Source organism: Cotesia typhae, unplaced genomic scaffold (genome assembly GCF_013202065.1).
Source record: "Cotesia typhae breed Kobodo isofemale line unplaced genomic scaffold, CoteBio_Ctyphae contig_22, whole genome shotgun sequence".
NCBI lineage: Eukaryota > Metazoa > Arthropoda > Insecta > Hymenoptera > Braconidae > Cotesia > Cotesia typhae.
In genome coordinates this window covers 7,713,467-7,736,184 of record NW_027423728.1, presented here as the reverse complement: position 1 = coordinate 7,736,184, position 22,718 = coordinate 7,713,467, and the positions used below count along the sequence as shown (strand labels likewise).

The 22,718-nt window shown below is 26.3% G+C and overlaps 1 protein-coding gene and 1 long non-coding RNA gene across 14 annotated transcripts in view; one reads left to right on the top strand and one right to left on the bottom strand.

Annotated features, from left to right (window-relative positions):
- The window catches only part of LOC141524291 (G-protein coupled receptor dmsr-1), a 64,257-nt gene extending 43,442 nt beyond the window's left edge, over window positions 1–20,815 (bottom strand). For 6 of the 13 annotated variants that reach the window (XR_012478685.1, XM_074238092.1, XM_074238091.1 and 3 more), the window contains exons 1-9: window positions 18,428–18,562; window positions 18,051–18,343; window positions 16,913–17,104; window positions 16,402–16,656; window positions 16,180–16,315; window positions 16,041–16,106; window positions 6,314–6,492; window positions 5,004–5,223; window positions 827–941 (exon numbers count right to left, since the gene is read on the bottom strand). Coding sequence is in view for 11 of the 13 variants with exons in the window: in XM_074238092.1 (XP_074094193.1) it covers window positions 827–941; window positions 5,004–5,223; window positions 6,314–6,492; window positions 16,041–16,106; window positions 16,180–16,315; window positions 16,402–16,656; window positions 16,913–17,104; window positions 18,051–18,239 (1,352 nt within the window). In the remaining 2 variants the exon portion in view is untranslated. Of the gene's footprint in view, window positions 1–212; window positions 680–768; window positions 942–5,003; window positions 5,224–6,313; window positions 6,493–9,091; window positions 14,790–16,040; window positions 16,107–16,179; window positions 16,316–16,401; window positions 16,657–16,912; window positions 17,105–18,050; window positions 18,344–18,427; window positions 18,572–19,056; window positions 19,151–19,613; window positions 19,734–20,719 lie in introns of those variants that run through there. The other 7 variants (XR_012478684.1, XM_074238093.1, XM_074238087.1 and 4 more) reach the window with 7 other exon arrangements.
- On the top strand, window positions 20,218–22,548 carry LOC141524323 (uncharacterized). The gene is made up of 3 exons (XR_012478688.1): window positions 20,218–20,359; window positions 20,975–21,049; window positions 22,137–22,548. It is a non-coding gene; the product is annotated as an uncharacterized LOC141524323 (long non-coding RNA).
- The last annotated feature ends 170 nt before the right edge of the window (window positions 22,549–22,718 follow it).

Sequence of the window (22,718 nt, the reverse complement as noted above, 5' to 3'; positions counted from 1 at the left end):
AAAATAAAATTAATTATCACTATAAAAAAAAATTTTACAGATTAAAATATTTTTGAATTTTAAAAGATCCGGCTTTTTAAAAAGGCGATAACGATATTCAAATAAATTGTTAGCATAATAAAAAAACCAAGTAAAAATTCAAGTTAATTTTTATCAGTAAATATTTTTTTTAATTACTCATTCGTCATTTCGCAAACTTTCTAAAGTTTTAAACAAGAAAGAATATCAATGAAGCTTTTTCACGACTGCAATGATCAGCATACAATTTATTTGACTTGAAAAACTGTTTTTGCAACAAAAAAGTTATAAATTTTCGATGCAAATAAAAATAAAAAATATTTATTTTTCTGCTAAAAAGATTTTAAAAATATTTAAAAGTTTGTCAGTCAAAATTCAAGCTTGAGAATTTTTAATCAAGTAATTTATTGAGACAAGAAAATATGATACGAATTAAAGTACCTTTTTTTTTCTCAATTTACTGAATTATTTTCTAAAAGGTTTGTAAATATGAAACTTGATATTATACAAAGATCCTTTTTGCCGCAATATCTTTAAGTTAGCCCTTCTGAAGTGATCAGCTATCAACGTTCAATCAACTTTTCATAAAAAGCATCTTTGATTATTTTCAAAGGACATTTCTTCTTTATAAAATTTACTTTTAAAAATATTATTGCATGCTCTAAAGAAAAATTATATGATAATATTTAATATCTAAGAACAATAACTGTTAAATCGATATTAAATTAAAGATAAATAAAAATAACTCACATTTTAATTTTGTAATAATAGAAAATTAAAATTTTATCAATAACTTATATCATCTCACCATATGTACCGAATTGACTTCATTTTTAGAGCCGTTGAATTTTCTTTACACTTATAGGCCAATACTTGTTTTACACTGCTTACATCTACTGACGGAAACCTTGATGTCACATAAGCTGAAATAAAAATAAAAATAAAAAACATTAATTTTAATTTTGTATAATTAATTAACTGCTTAAAATATTTTTTTACTCATCAAATACTTAAAAATATTAAAGTTTACAAGTTTGTCTAAATTATACCCGTCGAAACTTCTCATTTGCACAATAGAACAACATAATAATGCAAAGATGAAATAATTAACGCACAAACTTTATTAAAACTAATAAATAGATAATTAAAAACTTTTAAGGATTATAATAGCGGAAAATTTAATTAAATTTGTAATTATTTTAAAAAGCAATTTTATGTTTAAAAATTTTACAATTCTAATCATGTTTCAGTAATTGGTGCTTTTACCCCAAATTCTGAAAATTTATTTTTGGTTTTAAAACTGACAGTACTCTAAATAAATTCCCTCTGCGTAATCGCAGGTCTATCCTTTTTTTTATTAAAATTGATGACGAGTCCATGCCCGTACTTTAACATTCTCATAAAAAAATCATTGCTTGCTGGTACGAATGATAATTTTAATGGAAATGGGCTTTTTGTACGCACGTAAATTTTAATACTAAAAATCTATTAAACTATTGACCTTTATACACAATATTGTGAAGTAATGTGTTAATTACGAGTCAGATCCGGCGGTAATTAGTTTTACTCCATAAACATTTGTCAGTAGATATAATCATACCTCTATTGTACTTTACAGTTTCTAACTCGGTAGAAACATATCAATAAAATGAATCTATATATATATATATATATATATATATATATATATATATATATATATATATATATATATACATATATATATATATATATATATATATATATATATATATATATATATATATATATATATATATATATATATATATATATATATATATATATATATATATATACTGTGAAAACAATACTTTGGGGGAATCACAACAATCTAATGGTATAGCAAACCCGATAACAACACGAAATATTGCTGCGGTAGCTATTTTTTTAGATTACTATATCACTCGCACTGGGCGTTACTGTAAAAACTACCTATCTGTACTCTGAAAATTTAAGCTAAAAACTACTCGGCGATTTTAAGTAAAACTGGGCCATTTGATTCACAACAAAAGAAGAAATAAGAATTGCAAGGCTATTTTTTATTCCTATTTATATTTTTTTTTTTTAGTGAAAAGATACTTTTAACTGCATATCTGATTTTTTTTAGTACTGCTGCATTTCTTATAATTTTTAAACCTTAATTTCAAGTATTTTTTCTTAAAAATATTTATATTCAAGTACTTTTTACTAATAAATCAAATTTTCTATCAATTTGGCGTGAAAAAATTTTTTTTTAAATTAACGCGCAATATTTAAAATTTCTTCCGAGTAAATTAATTTTTGTGTCAAAAAAAAAAAAATTAATCTAATTTTGATTTTTAGAATGAAATTTTTTTTTTTTTTTTTTTTTTTTAAATAGTAGAGTGGTTCAGGATCATTCATTAATATACGAAGAACGCTAAAAGTTTCTTTCAGTAAGTAAATAAAAACTTATGAAAGTCTTTGAAATATCGTTTGTATACTTTGCTAATGTTTTTATATCGTCTAAAACTTCTTGTGACTTATTTCCTATTAAAAAGATATTTTTATGACAACATTCATAAAAACTTAAGGAAAAGTAATACTTGATCATGATGAAAATATCTGTTTCCTGAAACTAAAATTAATTGTAACTTAGTGTTACTGTTTTATGATTTACTTTAAATAAATTTTAAGTTTGAATTATGTATTTCTTCTTGAATTTAATTATCAAAAATACTTCATTAATTCTATATGAATCTTGCAAAGCCGTAAATTTCCATCAACGTCGAAAGATTATTGTGCTACATTTCAAGAATGATTGATGAATATTTTAGAAGATTTTCGGCTGCCAAAAGCTCGGAAGAACTACCTAAATTGGTTGATTCATTTAGAAGATAAAGCGAACGTAAATCGTTCACACACTGATGTCTATGATATATATTCACACATTGTGACGGGCTCTCGAAAAGAGTTTGACGAGATAGCTATTCTGATATTGGAACACCGAAAAAGTTGTACGTTTCATAAATAAAAAATTCCAAAACATTCTTATGCAAATTTACTTTTATCCGGCTTAAATATTAGAATTTCATTAAATTATCAAGACACGTATGTTTTACATCAACTTATAATCTTATTTAATTTCAATTAATCACAAGAAATATTTTTAGAAAAAGTTTCTGTAAATTTACTGCTACTTTATAAAGAAACAAAAGTACTAATGCTTTTACTTTTTTAAAGCTAAATATTTTTTGTCTTTAATGGCTCTGTAAATTTTTAAGTTGAGCCACTCATACGTCTTTCTGTCCCGAACAATCAGAGCTACAAAAGATATAAAAGAAACAACTTGAGTACTCTTAAATAACATTCAACTATTATTAAGAAATATTGTGGAAAGTCAATTATGTTCTACCTGCAATTTTTGTGCCTACTACTTTTTTTTTTTTTATTAAAATTTTATCCAAAAATCGTAAATTATTTTTAAATTTTATTTCACTTGAAATAACAAGCTTCAATTCATTAAAAATAATTTAAATCAACTTTCAAGGATAAACTTTAATTTTATTCCTAGAAAATATAATGAAATATTATTTTGTTTATCTTTTAACAGAAACAGAGAAATATTTAATAGTATACAATTCAAGAAACTTGAGAAAATATAAAAAAATAATTGAAAATGATATCAATACGACTTCGAATAAGTAATAAAAGACAGTGTAGAGAAAGATGAGAAATATATCATATATCCAATTAAATTATGATACTTTATTCGCTGTTAAATCAATAAATTTATTTTTAACTATTATTCAATAATATAAAGCAAAATTTTGGCAGCGCATACTTTATTTTTAATTATTTTAATCTAATTCATTTTTATTTTTACTGTTTTATTGATTGAGTCATCCGCTCTATTTTTATAGAATTACAATCGATGTAAATATCCAGATAGCTAGTATCTCGCACCAAGTACACGTTTATACATATGTAAATAAGTACGTAAGCGGGTTGACGTGAGATGAGTCTATTGCAGCGTATTTTTTCACCCTCGGAATTTTTCCACCCCTTAATCGCTCCAAATTTTCTCGATGGTATTCATTATTTCTACTTTATTTACTTCTAAACCGAATCACGATCTCGCACTTTTTTCTTCATTTTCCCAGTCTCCACTTTCTTTTAATACTTATACTATTCTTGCTCTCCGTTTATTATTGCGTTTCGTTCTCGGATTCGAGTCTTGGCATCGGCCACCACCTATATCTTCCTCTTTTGAATTAATCTTATTTTCTACCTTGTCGGTTGATGCGTTTTCCCTTTTTCTTTATTTTCTAAGGCCATGAGCTGACAATGTTCCTTTTTGCCGATCCTCACACCATGTCTTTTCCTGCACCACTGAATTTTTTATTTCCCGTTTTCCTAGACACGGGTATATAAATCTAACCATACGTCTTATCTTACAACCCCATTTTCCAATTAATTTTGTTTTTGTAACCTGTCGTCTATTTTTTTATTCAGAAAAAAATCTATTACACAAATTTTTTATTTTCTGTAATCAATTTTTAACTTAAAGGGAAAATAATTTAGGGAAAAATTAAAAATAATTAATTTTTAGGAAAGTTAAAAACTAAAAAAATTTTAATGTAATAAATAGGGGAGGGTGGGGCAAGACAGGCCACCTAATCAAGTGAATTTATACTCGTCCAACTTTGATTCAATTTTTCGAAATTTCCAAATTTTTTTTTTTTTTTTTTTTTTTTTTTTTTTTTTAAAATGGTCCACCTCCAAAATATTAGAGAAAAATAAATTTTTGGTCAATTTTTGAGGTCGGAAGACAAGCAACAAAATTAATACCTGATTGGTTGGAAATTATCTAATAATTGAGTGATTTTGTAAGAAATTATTCAACAATCATTTAGAGATTAATTTTTTATCAAAATAATTTAATTTTTCTCAGTAAAAGAAAAATTACAAATTTTTATTAGAATAAATTAAAATAAAATACTTACATATAATAGCCTGAACTTTTGCTCGATCAAGCGCAGGTTTAACTGGTCGTTCAGTAGCTGTTCCAGCTCGACTCCATCTTTGTCCAGTAACAGAACACGTAGCAAGTTCAGTAGGACTAAAAAGTATTGCTGCGAGTCCTCGGGTTAGTTTTCTATAGTCGCTCCACTTGACTGCCTTTAGCTGCTCTTCACAAACTGCAATCCCTTCGCCCAAGTGCACCTGTAACAGATAGCAGAAATATCCCGTCTGTTACATATGTTAAAATCCTCTTATTCATGGGTATTATACGGTTAGCTTAGCTTACAGTGGCAGTTCGCTCAAAAATAAACTTGACAATCAGATAATTTTTCATGTCAAAATTGTAATCCAGACATTTTTTACACGATAAATAGCCTCTGTTCATAACTTTTTAATTTATGGTATTTATTTACATTTTTAAAATGCCACAAAAGTAATAGAGCTTTGGAAGAGTTTGCAGTTACTATTTATAATTGCAATTATACTTTACTTTGCTAACACAAAAGTTTGAAGTTAATTCAATTTGTTTTTATTTTATCCAGCTCGTCACTGTTTCAAGCAACTCAAATTACAAATGCTGGTACAATCAAGGTTGATGTGAGCTTCAGAATAATTATTTGGATGCAAGGTATCAAGAATTTTGCTTACAAAAAGTAAATTTAAATTAAATAACAGCTATCAAGCACAAAAAATTAAAACGTCAAATTCTGAAATCTGTTCCGCGTAGATTGAAATATTTATTAGAGTAAATTTTACTCTTAATTGATTTATTTTAAGGCAAAAGTAGGCACTCTTTATTTCTACCCCACTTGACCTACTTTTATTAGAGACTTATTAAAGTAAAACATTTCTTTAAACGAAATTTATGTTATAATTGTTGGATTTATTCTTAAAAAAAAAAATTTGAAAGAAATTAAATATTAAACAATACACAAAATCATTAAAATTACAGAAAAAAAATTTTATCCAAAAATTAAATCAATTTATCATTCACAATATTTTTTTGGATTTACTTGAGTAGGTAAAAATTGAGATAGAAAAATAATTTTTAGCAGATGTAAGGTTCTATTACCGAGATCTGGATTTAATAGCTTTCAGTTCCAGGTCTCTCTTTGCTTCTCAAATATATTTTAATAAAAATAAAGAATTTCTTCGCATTAATATTTTTTATTTCAAAAAATTTTTAGGCGGATCAAAATTATATTTATTTCATACAGAAGTCAAAAATTGGTAATAAATTGAGTTCAATAATTAGAAAACCCTTTTAATAAAACCAGGAAAAATTACTCACCACGCCGTCAGGTGATGACTCTTCAAATCCCCGAAATGCTGGCATTGTTGGTGGCGTTGTGCTCATGTCCAAAGGACCAGGTAACCAATCATTTCTTGATGGCGAACCTCCATGAGTTGATGCTAAGTGTCTTCCACTTTTTGTACCAAGCCGTGGCCGGCCACGACGTGCTCTTCTTCCTGAATAAAGTAAACCAAAAATACAATTTATTATTATTTTTTTTTTTTTTTTTTTTTTTTTAAAGGAAAAAAATGATGTAAAAATGTTTGAAAATATTTATTTCTTCCCAAATTTTTGAGAAAATCCTTACCATTGTCTCACAAGTGATAAAAAATAGAAACTTTTGCATAATTATCCAATATGATACTAAGGTTTATAATAAACATCTGCAATTCTGAGAAACTGAAATGAAGTCAGAAATTAGAACACCTGACAGAAACCATCTAGTTACTTCCCCCCTTAGGATTACACTGATCAGTTCCTACCCGTCAACATTCTCACTGGTTTAAAGTTGTTTAGTTTAAACTTGCTAAAGTTAATATGAGCGACATTAAAGGAAAGATATTCCAACTCGCGTGTTTGTTTTTCTTCTTTTTAATTTAAAATGTCAATTTTACTTGCAAGCAAAATAAACTTCAAAATGTTTAATTTGTTTTTTAATTCGTATGAATTAATTAAACTTAAAAATAATGAAAAAATTTTTATTTATTTATTATCAATGATTAAAAAATTCAAGAAGCTATTTAGCAATTTAATTTTAATGCATAGTAAAAGCGCGAGCGATGAATATAGCTTTTAAATTAATGTTACATTACGCTTGACTGCTTTTATTGCCGTAGCATATTCAATCGATTTAGCATTTGCTTTTTATCAGTGCGAAATTACTCCAATCGATCGTCAATTTAATCAGTATAATTTAATAATTTAATAAAAAATATATTTCTTCTTTTATCAATTTTATTTTTCAACAAATAATTATTCTGTCATTCTAAAATTTATTCAGAAGCGTATTAAATAAGATTTCCAAGTTCCTTTACTGAGAAATAATGAGAAAAGTTATGTATTATATTATATTATATTGGTAAGATGTACCTTTTTTGTTTATCTTTCAGTGAGCAAAAAAAAAAAACACTCGGCAAGTTTACTCTATTTTTATCAGTGTAATTTATTATTTATCATATTTTTATTTTTTTTTTTTTTATAAATATTTCGGTAAATTTTAGTGAAAAATTTTTGAAGAAATTTTTTTGGTACTCTAGCGTAAAATATATCGCCTACCTTTTATCAAAAAAAATTTATAATAACACAATATAATAAAAAAACACCGACATTAACCCTGGAATCCAACTGAGGTGTTTTTGCTGAGACAATAATATCTGTTTTGATACATCATGTTGACAAAAACGGCTTAGATTTAATTAGATCATAACACAAGTGTAAGAAAAATTATTTCAGTCGAGAATTATTAATTAAAAACATGAAAATAAAGTTAGCTAACATTAAAAAATTTTTAGAAAATTTTTATTGAAAAAATTTCAATTAAATAATTAAAAAAAAAATTTCACCTGTAAAAAACTTTTTTAAGAAACATTTTTTTAGTTGTAATTTAATTAATAAAAAAAAAAAAAAATAAAAAAATTAATAATGTACAGAACGTTTACATTGCACTGAAAAGTTAGTAATTGTCAATTTTTTTAAAGCGCGTCCAGTAATTTAATTACAGACATTTACAAAACACGGTAAAACACTCAACCTACTCAAAAAGTGTTGAATAAACTTTTAATTAACAATAGTACAAATCTACTGAGTATGTTTTACCCGTTTAATTTAAAAGGCGTGTATGTTTTAATCTGATTTTATTTCTTCTTCTTCACTAAATTATTTCTTCCTGCTTTATTATTTTTTAAAGATTTTATTACTCTAAAAATATTGTTCAAATTTTGACAATAAGTATAAAGATTTACTTTTACTTACGCTTCAGTAAAATATCACTTAAAAACTATTAAATAACATTCAATTTAAATGAATTAAATTAAATTGTAACTAAAATAATTTTTTTAAATAAAAAAACTTGAAAATTAGTTGATAAAAAAAAGCTTTATGTTCTAAAAAAATTTTTTTAAATCTTAATTCAACATGAAAATAATTAGAACGTGAACTTTTTGCTAAATAATTAAAAATACTACTATAAACTAACATTCGACTAATTTAAATATAAAAAAAAAAAAAAAAAAAATAAGTGTATATTTTTAGGATTTTCAATACTTAATTTTACAGTAGCAAAAGAAAGCATGTATAATGTGAGTGAGTAGTGCGATTTCATGAGTAATTTTTTGTACGCCTGAAAAAAAAGTTATTAAGAAAATGAGAGAGAAAGAGAGACAATATTGAGATAATAAATATTGATCGATAAAAAAATAGCGGACAAAAAGATATTTATTTATTATTGGAAACATTAGCTGTATAAAACAAAATTTTTTTAAATTTACTGTCGTTATAATCAGTTTATACCATATGCCATGAATTTTGCTGAAATTACAATTAATTAATTACTAAATTTATCTTGTATTTTAAATGAATTACATAATTTTGAATTTTTATTTTGTATTTTGATATAAATAAAAGTATATATGGAATTATTAATTTTAATATTTCACGATGTTCGCTTATAATTATAAAGAATACTCATATGGCAATTAATCATCCATAAAACACATTCGATTACACATTTGTATAAGTTTAATCAAATATATGGTGTACGCTCGATGTTTTGGTTGGTTATTAATTTTTTTTTCTTTTTTTTTTTTTTATTATTTATTAATTTTTTTTTTTTCATTTTTATTTTTTTTTTTTTAAAGAGTTAAATAATTACCAATAATATCAATATCGCCGATAATATTATAAATGTAAAGTTATCAATCAAAAATTATAGGTATTCTTCAGTAATCTGAAATGCACGATTATTGAAAAATAAAATACTTATGTAAAATTAATATATAATAGTCGATATAAATATAATCGATTGAATAAAATAAAATCTTAAAAAAAAGTTATAAAAATGTACGGTAGTAGTTATGATAAATAATACAATTGCATGTAAAAAAAAAAAATAATAAAATAACAGTGAAAAAATAGACATGGAATAAGTATACAAATCGATACAATTATTGTACTTAATATAGACAAATGTTACTAATCACTATATACTTATAAGATTATCACTTTCAAAAGTATAAAATACGTATAGAATCATAATAATTGTTTTTAATTTGCGAAGATTTGTTAAATATTTTTAGGACATCTTGAAAGATCTCAATCAAGTACTTAGAAACGAAATTTATTGCACTGTTTTTTTTTTTTTTTTTTTTTTTTTTTTTTTTTTTTTTAAGATTATGTTATTATTTTTGAATTTTCATTATTATTTTTAATAGGTTTATGTTTTGATGTAAGCTCATTCTGTTCAGATAATTCGACGTTAAACCAAAAAAATTTAGCTACTTTACGAAATAATTTTTTTTTTACCATCAGAAGTCAATAAATTTTTATTTATAATTTCAACCAAGCTTATTCGTGGCACAAGTAATATCACATATTAATTTTGAACTTTCTTTTCATCTTGTTCTATTAGTAAACGAATAAACTTTTTGCACCGCTAAATGCCGAACCATGATTTTTTATCTTAATCCAAATATAAATTTCTAAAATCTACAGTCTTTTATTCTTCCCGAAAATCAAGTACTTTTTTTTTTTCTCTCGTCGACCGAATTGACTGGTTCAACTTATCAATTATCTGGTCAGAAATAATGCCAAGATCTTTTTCGCCATTAATTCATTCAAAATTACTTTATAATAAAGTATACAACGTCATGTGACAAGAATTTCAATGTCCATTTACAGAATTCAGTCATTCAGATTATTTAAAACTTACATTTCTAAAATAGTTTGACAGTTCTAATCGAAAATTCTATACTTGATTTGACAATTTTTTTTTTTTTTTTTTCATCAATATCACTTAAATATTAATTACACTTAGATAATTCATCAATAATAAATATTCCGTCACTACCTTTTTTTTCAAAATTTCTATGTTTATTATTTAGAGTTGAAAAAAAATTTTTTTTTTTATTAAAAATTTTTTTTATCAATTTTTATTATTCTGGTTATTGATTATAGGTATTTATTATGAATTTTTTATCCAAAATGTTATTTACAAGTCAAAATTAAATTGCTTTTTTTTTTTTCATTTTTTTTTTGTTTTACAACAATTATCGAATACTAAAATTGATATTAAAGTTATTACAGTTGTATTTTATGGCAAATAATAAAAAAAATACATTCTTATAAATTATAAAATAAGACATAAATTGTACTTGAATATCTTACTATTCTATTTAAATTATAAAAAAAAATTAATACCACAAAAATTTTATCCGGACAACTTACAACTTAACATATTAATATTTATTATAAATAGTTCATAAGAATCGCGAAAAATACAATTAAATACTGATTTTGTTTACACAAGCATAAGCTTAGAATGACTAGAAACCAAATTAAAAATATACATAGTGGAAATGATATATATTTTTCCATTGTTTGCAAAAAATTCAAGTGTCCGGATAAATTTACAAAAGATACAAAAAAAATTGGTTGGTTTTATTTTACGCTTAATAATAAATAATTGTGAAATATAGTGCATAAATAGAAAAATAACTTCCAACGTCAATACAAATGCATAATTTACATATATACAACACATAATTGAAAAATATTAGTATATCCGATATTTTTCGTTTAATTACTTTACTTGTGAAGCAAAAATTATTGTTTTTTAAATTAATAATAATTTTTACCCTCATAAAGTAAAAAAAAATTTTTTTCATTTTAAAAATAAATCCGTAGTCTTGAACTCAATAATAAAAATATAAGTTTATATAATTATTAAAACTTATAAACAATTATAATATTAAAAATAAACAATTTTGATTTAATAACCGACATAAAAACATTGAAAATAAAAAAAATATAAATCCTTAAGTACCCTACTAACTGAAAAAGTCTGTGACTTATTTTCTATAAATAATTTTTTGTTATTAAAAGCTGAAGTTAAAAAATGAAAATAAATTACTGCACGTAATTCTGGCTGGATTATTTAAGCCTTTTGTATTTTTTAAAATATTATTTAGCTTGTGCTTTGATATCTATCTTATTAAAATGTTTTAGTTTTTGTTGTTTTCAAAAGTTGTTCTCAATTGAATTGTTATGAAGATAAACAATTGAATATCGTAAAAATGGACTGTGAATTAATGATATAACTAGGTAACCGGTTTGCGTTTAATGCCCAGCGAAGTTAAACCTGTTTCAATGAAATGATAGTTTTATTATTTATTCTAGGCGACACATTATTTAACGTATCATTTCTTGATGTAAGTTAATTGTATGGAAGTGGATCTCGAGTGATGGATCGAATGGTAAACTTGTACGCGTCAACGTAAAGTTTTATTATTTATAAACTCTGCTTATAATTATTATTAATTATATTATCTGTAAATAATCGATGCATATCTGTGAAAAAATATTGATCACAATTATCGGTGGCTCGGCCAGCGATTATGGCTCAATTAAAAAATTACATAGGCCATTCAGTCATTTATTATCTTTCTTCAATCTATTGACTTTAATAATTGTAATATTGCAATATGGGTACGATCCAATCAACTCGAGATTTTGGGTGCTTCTAAACACTGCTTGGCAAAAATCTATAACAATATTATAACATGATATGCAACATTTATAATCTAATCTTATTTCGGTATACTAATTGTCATTTAATGTTGCTGGGCATCCCGTTTTTTTTTTTTTTTTTTTTTTTTTTTTTTTTTTTTTTTTTAAATATTGTAACCAAATAATCTATTGCGTTTATATCTGTGATTTTTTTTTCTTTTATCTATTATTATTTATTTTAACAAAAAATATTTAAAAAAGGATGATTTATGTAATAATTTGCTTACCAATATAATAACAGATAATAAAGATTGTTTTGTATCGTAGTATTGGTAATATAGGCATTTGTTAAGTTGATAAAAAATTTAATCTTTTATATATATTTTAAAACTAAAAATGTACGGTTTAGAAAAAACAAAGTATTGCAGTTATTGCAGTACTTTTTAATCTGTTACTATTGTAAAACGTATTACTTATTTTAATATATAATAATATATAGTTGTAATCTGTTCATTTTATTTGATTGTATGTGAGGTAAAGGAGCCTGTCAATGTGAACAGTGCGATCTCAAGATATCATTAAATGTTAACGTTTTAAAAATTGATTTTTTTTTTTTTTTTTTTTTTTATAAAACAAAAAAATATAAATTAAACCCGGTAACATTTAACATCTTTTCATGATCGTACTTATGGAACTATTGTCATCTGTAAAATATAATATAAAAAGTCCTGAGTTGTACTGTATGGTACTATGGCTATGGAGTTGCATGGGGCGAGTCTGTGACAATAAAATCCTATTTTAATGCCTGCTTTAGTTCAACAAATTATCACGGCTTATTGTTATTATTTTACTATTACTATTATTTATCATTATGATTATTAGTATAATTATCATTATTAATATTACTGTATAAACGGAATAAACAATATTGTTAACAGATATAAATAATTATATTATCAATAAAATAAAAACAATATAGGTATGTATTGATTTTAATTAGTTATGGAAAAAATTGACACAGACTCAATAACCCCCTTATAATATACTGTTTAATTAAATCTGCTGCACTGTTTGCAATCACGGTTTGTAGTTGATAACTGTTTAATAATAAATATTATTACTCTGTTGAGCGTTCGATTGGCTGTATATTGCAATCAATGTGCGTGGTGAAAACATATTTAATGATTGTTCTTATTTAGTCATGGTTCTATTTCATTTTTTTTATCTTCCCTTACACATTAAAATGCAATAATTATAAAGTAAATATAATTCTCTGTAAGAATATAATATTGTTGTAAATATCTGTAGTCTGTGTAACACTGTATAGCATCAAATGAAACAACAAGGCTTTTTTCTGCACTATTAACATTTGTTTGTTTATGATTTTTCATTTTTTTTTATGTTTTCTTATTTTTCAATTATTATTACTATTACAACTGGCTGCGGAAAAAGTTATCAGTACGAGGTGGGATGGCTGCTCCACCTACGGCATTATTTAGTCACTTCTCTCCTCTGTTTATTTTTTTTTTTTTTTTTTTTTTTTTTTAAATTATTTATTGGTATTTTAAAAAATTTTTTTTTCCTTTTTTTCATTTTGCTTTAAAACTCGACACGGATTTTACGTACAATCAACGTCTTTTCCGAAAAATTGTATTTACAATCTACATTTAAATTGAAGTTACAAGTTCATAAAAAATTATTTACGTCACAGTTATACTAATCTATTATCTGTCTTCACTCTCAGAGGAAAAATTTCGAATTGTACGTTTTCCGCGTCTTTTGACATTCGGTTCCCGACCATATTTAATACACAGTATCAGCCTTATTTTTAGTTAATACTACTTAAATCATTGATCAAGTAATAAAGATACGTTTACTATATAATCACAAGTTCACTAAAAAATAATCATTCTCTCCTATTTAATCATATCACAAATTATATGCTTGGCAATTTATAAAAAAAATTTTTTTAAACTTAAAATATGGAATAAGTATAAACTTAAAAAATAAAACCGATGAGCGTTTGCCCTAAACGTATTTTAAAATAAAATAATAAATAATATTAATAATAATAATGATCAAGATAGTGTAAACAATTAATACGACGCATTATATTGAAGCATACCACCAGCGAAACTTTTAGAATCACCGATTTGAGCCACCTCTACAGGATACGCGGTATCTCCAACGTGAGCATGAAAGGCTCGAAGTTTTTCATCTCCAGCATCATCATCAGTGACAACTTCTTCAGGACTACCAAGATGCTGTTGTAACGATGCAGCTGGCGGAATTTGATTGCACTCGGGTTGATTTTGATGTTGATGTTGCTGTTGTTGTTGCTGCTGTTGTTGAGTACTTTGCGAGGACATCGATATCTCGATACCATTTTGAATCTGTAGATGTGATTGTGATTGTGGCTGTGACTGTAGTTGTTGCTGAGATTGTAGCTGTGGCTGTGGTTGTTGTTGCTGATGAGGCTGTGATATAGATTGTTCCTGTTTTGGAATTTTAACCTGATGCTGGTAAATTTCCTCTTGGAGCCGGCGATCGATGGGATTGATGTCGTGGAAGCTGACCAGATGACGCTTCAGATACAGCTTGGTCTTGAAGGACTTGCTACATATGGGGCATGTGACACTCTGAGGGTTGTGGATGAGGCGCATGTGCTGCCGCAGGTTGGACAAGTTACTGTACATGCGGTTGCACACAAGACAAGGGCGTGGGTCCAGCGAGTGCAGTTTACGCAGGTCAGCTGCAACACACACACAACTTGCTCTAACCGGATAGCAGCTCACAACATAGCAACGTTACCAGCAAATAATCACCATTCAACTTTTTTTTTTTTTTTTTTTTGTTTTTTTTTTTTTTTTTAATTAATTAATTAATTACTTTTAGTTAATTATTAATTTAAAACGTTTAGTCACAAAATTTTAAATGGCTTTCTTTTAATTAATCAACCCACCACAGGACAGCAACAACCAGCAAGATAAAACCTATTAGTATTTATATTATTATATTTTTTTGCTGCCTGGACGGTACACGTTTTAGTTACGAAAATCTAAATTTTTTTTTCTTTTTAATTGTTATTATAAAATTTAATTAAAAAAAAAAAAAAAAAAAAAAAAAAACTGAGAAATAAATGACAAAAAAATTTTTTTTTTTTTTTTGCTAACAAGAAAACCATAGAAAAATTGAAGAAAAAAAAAAATATAATAAATCAATGAGCTTTATACTCGTAATTGAATTGTTTTAGATGTAATATAAATAAGCCAGTTTTTGTTTAGTTTGTAAATTTGATTAGTAGACAAATAATAAGCAAATGAGTGAAAAATTTAATGATGCTAAAATAATCACACGATTACTGGATTTAATGCAGCGTCGTGAAAGATGTAAAAAAACATGTGAGGAAGTACGGATAGTTACGTACAAAAGCAATTTCATTTAAAATGGTATAAATATTTATAAAAGCATTTATTTGTTTTGTTTAGAACGCATGAAATTAATTATGGATTAATTTATGTACACGTAAGGGCAGCAGAATATTAATTTATTACATTATTTTGGATAGGAACTTTAAATGAATAAATATAGTAATAACACGAAAGCTTTCATACAACGCAGTTGATTAGCTGCCAAACTGCACTCTGTGGACTTTTAATTTTCTACTTCATTTATCTACAGGCCTGTCACAGAGCCCTTGAGTGTCAAATGTCTTCCTACCCCCTACAATAACCTATCGAGCTACACACGAGCTTACCATTTCAAACCATAATCCTTTTCTCCTCTATTTGTCTATTCATCTATTTATCTATAATATCTCTTTCCTTCTCCTCTCTTTCGCTATACTCTTGTTCTCGCACACTCTTCTCACATATTTTTTTTTCTTATTTATTAATTATTTTTTGTTTCAATTTTGTTTTTTAGCAAATGTGATGCAATGGCTAGGTTGTTGCTGTTTGTAATGGTGCTCGTACTACCAGTAATTTAAATCAACTTTACTTACCTTGTTCTTGATTTGGTTCAGCATTCCCATGTGACGGGCCTGGTATCCCTCCCTCTAATCCACTTCCTGAAATTACAGAATATTAATAAATCGTCTTTGAAATGTCAGCTGCATTATGTATAAATAAAACTTCAGCTACCTTGATAAGACGGCGGGTAAGCTGGTAAAACCTCCATACCTCCGTCCAAGCTGATGAATCCTCCGGGTACCGCATTGACTTCTTGCTTTGGTGAATAATCTTCATCACTACCATATTCGGGTAGTTCAACCTTAGGCTAAAATTTTTAGACAATTAGAATAATTCTGAGCTTTATTTTAAAAATAAATAAAAAATAAATTTTTATTGATCTAAAATATATACCTCAACAATATCGAGATCTTTGTAACAATCGAGCTGAACTTGTGGCTCAATTACAGGGCGAGTACGAGGAGTATTGGTTGCACAAGGCGCAACAGCGGGTAATGGACTAGAGTTTTTCGGTGAATCACTTTTTTTGCACAGCCTTTTGAGAGGTGGTGGACTCGATGCTGGTGGAGTTCTGCTGCGCTCCTCATCAAAGCTCGGTGAAATCAAGCCTCGACCATTGGGAGGATGAACATTATTTGTTTTAGAGTGCTAAAAAATTTTTATACAATCAATAATTTTATATAACATTTGTAATCAAATTGTATTGAATAATTTCACTAATTATTAATACTCTGATTGTATAAAAAATTATGCGATAAGAAAATAAAGAAATTGTTCAATTTTGTTAAGTTAAATTTAAATTAAAATATTATTTTTGTTATCATATATTAACTTTTGTAACCTAAAAAATATAATCGAGCTCTACGAAAAATTTTAAAGATAAATAATAAAAATAAAAGTAAACCTTTTCGTTGTTATGTTGATTTTGCGAGTCTGTAAGCCCGCGAATTTGAAGCGACTCAGCAGTTCGTAGAAAAGTCGGTAATTCTGCTTGAGAAATATTCACCTCACCAGCATACATAAATTCTAACAAGGATTGTAGGTGTTCGAATTCTACATCTCTCATAAAAATTATCGGATGTTTGCAAGGATTCGTCTGTAATAATTTATTTCATCCATATAATAATAAATAATATACTTAATTTTTTATTAAAATTATACATAAAATATAAAGATAAAAAAATATTTATAGTCAGAATATAATTAATAAAAGTAATTGTAAAAGAAACATGCAGGTTGGGAGGTATTACTTAAATGTAAACTTGATTTGTCTATAAAAAGCATATGTTGCCAGTTTACTCAGTATAGATATTACATAACTAGATAGTTATGGTGGCTAGCTTATGAGCTCAAGCTGAGAAAAAAAAAAAAACTACGCTAGTATTAAATATAAAAAAGATGTCATGAAACAAAAATGCAAATAAATCAATAAAATAAATATTTTAAAAAGCCATAAACATTTTTTTTTTTTTTTTTTAAATTATTATTGTTATCTTTATTATTCAACACTTGCAATAGTAATGAGAATTTCTTAATAAAATAGTATTATTATATTAAAATATATTAAGCAATAATATAAATAAGTAAAAAAAAATTATTAATGATAAAAACCAATTTATGATAAATTGATCGATGTATTGAAGTTTGACTAGTATGTACTTTTAGAATTATTCATTACGAGGTCAGGAGGCAATGTACATTACATATAAGTGTATAGCCATCGGTTGTACGGTGAAGAGAGAGAGAGAGAGAGAGAGAGAGAGAGAGAGAGAGAGAGAGAGAGAGAGAGAGAGAGAGAGAGAGAGAGAGAGAGAGAGAGAGAGAGAGAGAGAGAGAGAGAGAGAGAGAGAGAGAGAGAGAGAGAGAGAGAGAGAGAGAGAGAGAGAGAGAGAGAGAGAGAGAGAGAGAGAGAGCAAAAAGAGAGGGGGAGGGAGAACCAGAGAAAGACAGATGAGATGACACGGAGGTGCAAGAGAGAAGGAAGTAAAGTTTAAGAAGCGTGAGGCTAAAGAATACAAGGAGGAAGGAGACAGATTTCTAACCTTGAACAACTCCTTGAAGTACGGACTGCAAGCCGAAAGAACGACCTTGTGAGCCTGGAGTCTTCTACCATCACAGGCAAAAGTGACGTCCACAAAGTCCTCATCATCGCGTAATGCTTCAAATTGACTTGTTATATTTGCCTGAAAGTTGTTCCACCGCAAGCAAAACTGCTGCTGACTATCCGTCATTTCTCCCTTACACTCCCACTCAAATCCCACCGGTGCTTGGTCGTCGTCGTCGTCGTCGTAGTTGTCTTCGTTGTCGCTTATGTATTTTACCAATACCTCTTCACCTATTGTACGACAATAATTAATTCGGTTATATAGTTATACAATCAAGATCCCATTATTTTAATTGTTAAAACTTAGAATCACACATTTATATCACCCCGCCACGTCTTCTTATATTATCGTAACACTAACTTAACTTATCTCTCTCATTACTGTAAAAATGTAAAATGTAAAAAGTGAATCAATGACTGAAGAGGAAACGTACGATATATATAAATAATGACAATCGATATCCGGGCGGGCAATATAGCAACACTAAAATTCTCTAGTCCAAAAATTTAATTTTTCGCAACAACTGTTTTTTATATTAAAAATAACAATTAAAAAAAAAAAAAAAAAAAAAAACAATTAAATTTTTTTGAATAAATTTATAAATTGTTTTTTATGTTTAATTAACTATATTCCACATCAAAATATATTTGATTGCAAATTTAATAATTATAACTTGTACTTTATGACATTTTAATTTAATAAAAAAATACGCATGCGTATTATAGAAATTTTACGCTTCCGGTTACAAAACTCAGTATGACAAACTTTGCTTGATAATGGCAAAGTTAGATAATCACTTCAAAGAAAAAGTAGGTGATTACTTTTATGATTAAATAATAATTACAGATATTAAATGTGTTTTTAACTGTTCATTCGACAACAACCATTAGACTTTTATCGGTAAATTAATAACAAAAATATTAAAATTGTTAACGAAACTAACTTCTGACATCTTAGACCACCAGACGACAGCACAGAGAATCAGCACGCACACAGCGATACCTCGCGGTCAAAATCATAACGTCGATTTCAGCAAAGAAAAAAATGGCCGTCAAATTTTTGCGAAAACTATAAGTAGCTCCGCCTACGGCGGTATTTTTTTCGCAGACATTAAAATTTTAAAAACAGGTTTATTTGCAGTATATTTTTTTATCGCGCTTTTGAACACAAATCAGTGATAAAAATCTTAAATTTTTATTTTTGCATTTGATAACAATTAATTTTTGCAAAAAAAATAATCACCTGAAATAATAAACTTAATTTTTATATTTATTAAAAAAAAGTTTGTTTTTATTTTTTATATTTATTAAAAAAAATGACATTAAATTAAGCTGTCACTTGACAACTTTTAAAATTTTTTTGTTGTAAATAATTATTTTTAAAAAATTTCATTTTTAATTTATTAAAATTTTTTTAATAATATTTTTTTGCCAAAATTTAATTATTAAAAAAATTGTGAAGTGATAGCTAAATTTAATGTCATTAAGAAAAAAAAAATACCTGTGAAAAGTATTGATAATTTTTGTTTAACTCTATCACGTGTCAGAGCAATTGATTATTTGTATAACATCACTATTATTATCAGCGCGCTAATCAAGGATACGAATTTAATTTAAGTAGAAAAATATTAAATTGTAATAGAAAAAATAAATTTACGTGCTCTAAAAATTGAATATAAATAATCACACAAAAATTCCCGATAATTATGAACAGAAACAAGTCGAAAATCTAAAATTTTTTGCCATTTTAGCGTGATATCGCTACTAATTAAACGGCGGACGTGAAATCAGATGGTTAGAGCCCCGGTGTATGTGTCATCCAGTCTATTGGCCCGTATGTATTAATATCTCCTCGACCCTTCATTTGCCTTTGTCGATTCTTCTCAGTTCTCAGTCTTCTAAAATCAACTCGTGATGTTTTCAATCACTATAAAGTGTTAGCTAATTAATTACACGTGTTAAACGTCAACGATTGTTGATAGTCACTCGTCGGGCTTGCTAAATTTAAATATCAGTGCTACAGGTTAGAATATACATTAATTTTCGAATGTACCGCGAGTAAACGTCGAAAGAAAAGGAAACAATAGTCAGTGTAAGATGAGATAGAACGGGAGGCAATCAGGTGCTCGAAAAAATGGCAGTTTTGTGACGTGCGCCTTTTTTACAAGGGCTAAAGTCGAGGTATCATTCTGTTTGTAACAACAAATATCTAGTCAAGACAGAATGCACGCTTGGAATATTTTTTCGGTAAATGAATCAATAATTACTTTTTATTTTTTTTTTTACACTCGTTACTCTCCTTGGATTTTTATGTATCATTATTGTCAATAATTATTTCAGAGGACGAAATATTGTGGGTACCGTTTGTATCGATGTTGCTATATTGCTTTTATGAGAATGATGTTTAACCTAATTTCACAGCTGAGGGCTGAACAAAGTTAATCGATATTATTAAATTTAAATGAGATCGAAAATCTTTTCATTGTGAACAAAGTTAAAATTCATTATTGCAACAGCTGATTTTTTCACATGATTGAATTTATCTACATCTGAGTGTTTGTTCAGTACAATTTAGTCACTTAAATGAATTATTTATGGAGTTTGTACCTGATAGAAGTATTTTTTTCCAACACGTGCCGTTTTATGTTTCACAATTATATGTAAAATTCAATACCGTGTTTTTTTTTTTTTTTTTTTTTTAACTCAATTGTTATTAACAAGAAACAAATTGATTGATGAATGCTTTATGCTACACTTGTCGTTACATCACCGAGTGACTAATTATTAGTTAACTTTTTTGTTTTTACACTTGTCACTTGTACAGTCATTTAAATAATTATTTTTTTTTTTATTGTTTTTCAGCAAATTCCTGGTAATAACCATTGGTGATCAAGCTGGTTCCTCAAGTGAAAACCGGAATTTGTAAAATAATCGAGGGTAAGTTTTAACAATTATTAAAATTAAATTTGTTGAATGAAAGATTAAATAGATTAAACTCTTCTTATTTTTAATCTAAAAATTCTATTAATCTATTAATAACTCGCAAGTCATTTCAGAGTAACGACAACAAGCTTACTAAGAATAAATAAAAGAAAGTATCAAAATATATTCTATAGAACATGATAAATATACTTACATTTATGTGAGTTGATGACAATGAAAAACAACCCTAAATGCTCAAAGCTTTAACAAAAATTATTATTTATGATTTTCCTTCGTTAGCTTGCCATGAAAATGATGACGTCACTCAAAGTTAGTTCTAAAAATGAATTACAATAAATTATTATTGACAGTAAATTATCAAAATTGATTTATATAATATATATATATTAATTTTAATAGAATAAATCTAAAAAAAATTTTTTAAGTATATTTTAAGAAATTAATAAAATTTCTGGTAATAAAAAATTTTTAAAAATACACATGCAGAGACTTTGTTATTCTCAGTAACATTATCATGGCATTCATTCGGCTACATGTAGCAGTTTAATTTTACAACACTTTTTTACCAAGTCATAAAGTACTCAAACAAGCCGGTTCGTTTTTTTTTTTTTTTTTATTTCCTTATCAGTCATACTGTTTGTTTTGTTTCTTTTTTTTTAAAGATATGAATAGAATGATTTCAGATAATGTTTACATTTATCTTTTTAAATCAGGCTCCAAAGTAAAAAAAGTTTAATTATTCCATAAATTAGTGTATTGAAGAACTGTAAGTCACACTTTTTTTATTGGTAATTTATGGCTATTTGTTCAGAAATTATTAATTTTTGTCCAACTGGATTATTTCATTTAAGTATAAGAATAATATTTATTGTATAAGAATAATGCTATCTTATTTTTCATTAATTTTATGATGTGTTTAAACTATATAACTTGCAAAGATAAGAAAATGTTGAATAACAATCTTGATTATTATTCAAATAATTTTCTTTTTATTTTAATATTAAAATTAAAGTTTAAGTAAAGCTAAAAATTTAATAGATTGCTAATCATAACACTCAAGTTGTTTGATCTACAATTTTAGCGTTGTTCAAAGATGCGAAACAGAGGAGGTGAATGAGTGTGAAAAAAGTAGAATCTCGAAATAAATCCTGGGTCGTGTATGAAGACGTAAAAAGGCTAAAACGTATCAAAGGATGCCAAATGTTGTGTGACATGTACTAATGGAACGAAAGAAACTATAAAGACGGCGCGAATCGTATATTTAAGCTGCCATAAACTGGTTTGAACTTGTTTAGAACACATTTAAATATGTAATGAAAACTGGTCGACAGTAAATATATCAATTGATCTAATTGTTGAAAAAAAATTTATAATTTGCAAGTCGAGCAATTTTTTAAAATATAAAAAAAAATTAACAGCCGATATATTTTTTTAAAAGCTGTAAAACCTATGTCACTTTGTCGATTCAATAAAAAAAAAATATGCTAGGTCAAGATTACGCATAAAACACACCCTAAAAACGTTTAAAAAATTTTTAATTACTTGTAAATACAAAAATATTTTTAATATTTAATTTTAGAAATTATAAAGAATAAAATAACTCATTTTGATTCTTAAGAAAAAAATTAATGTCTAAATTGGGTATTTAAAAAAACGATTTTTT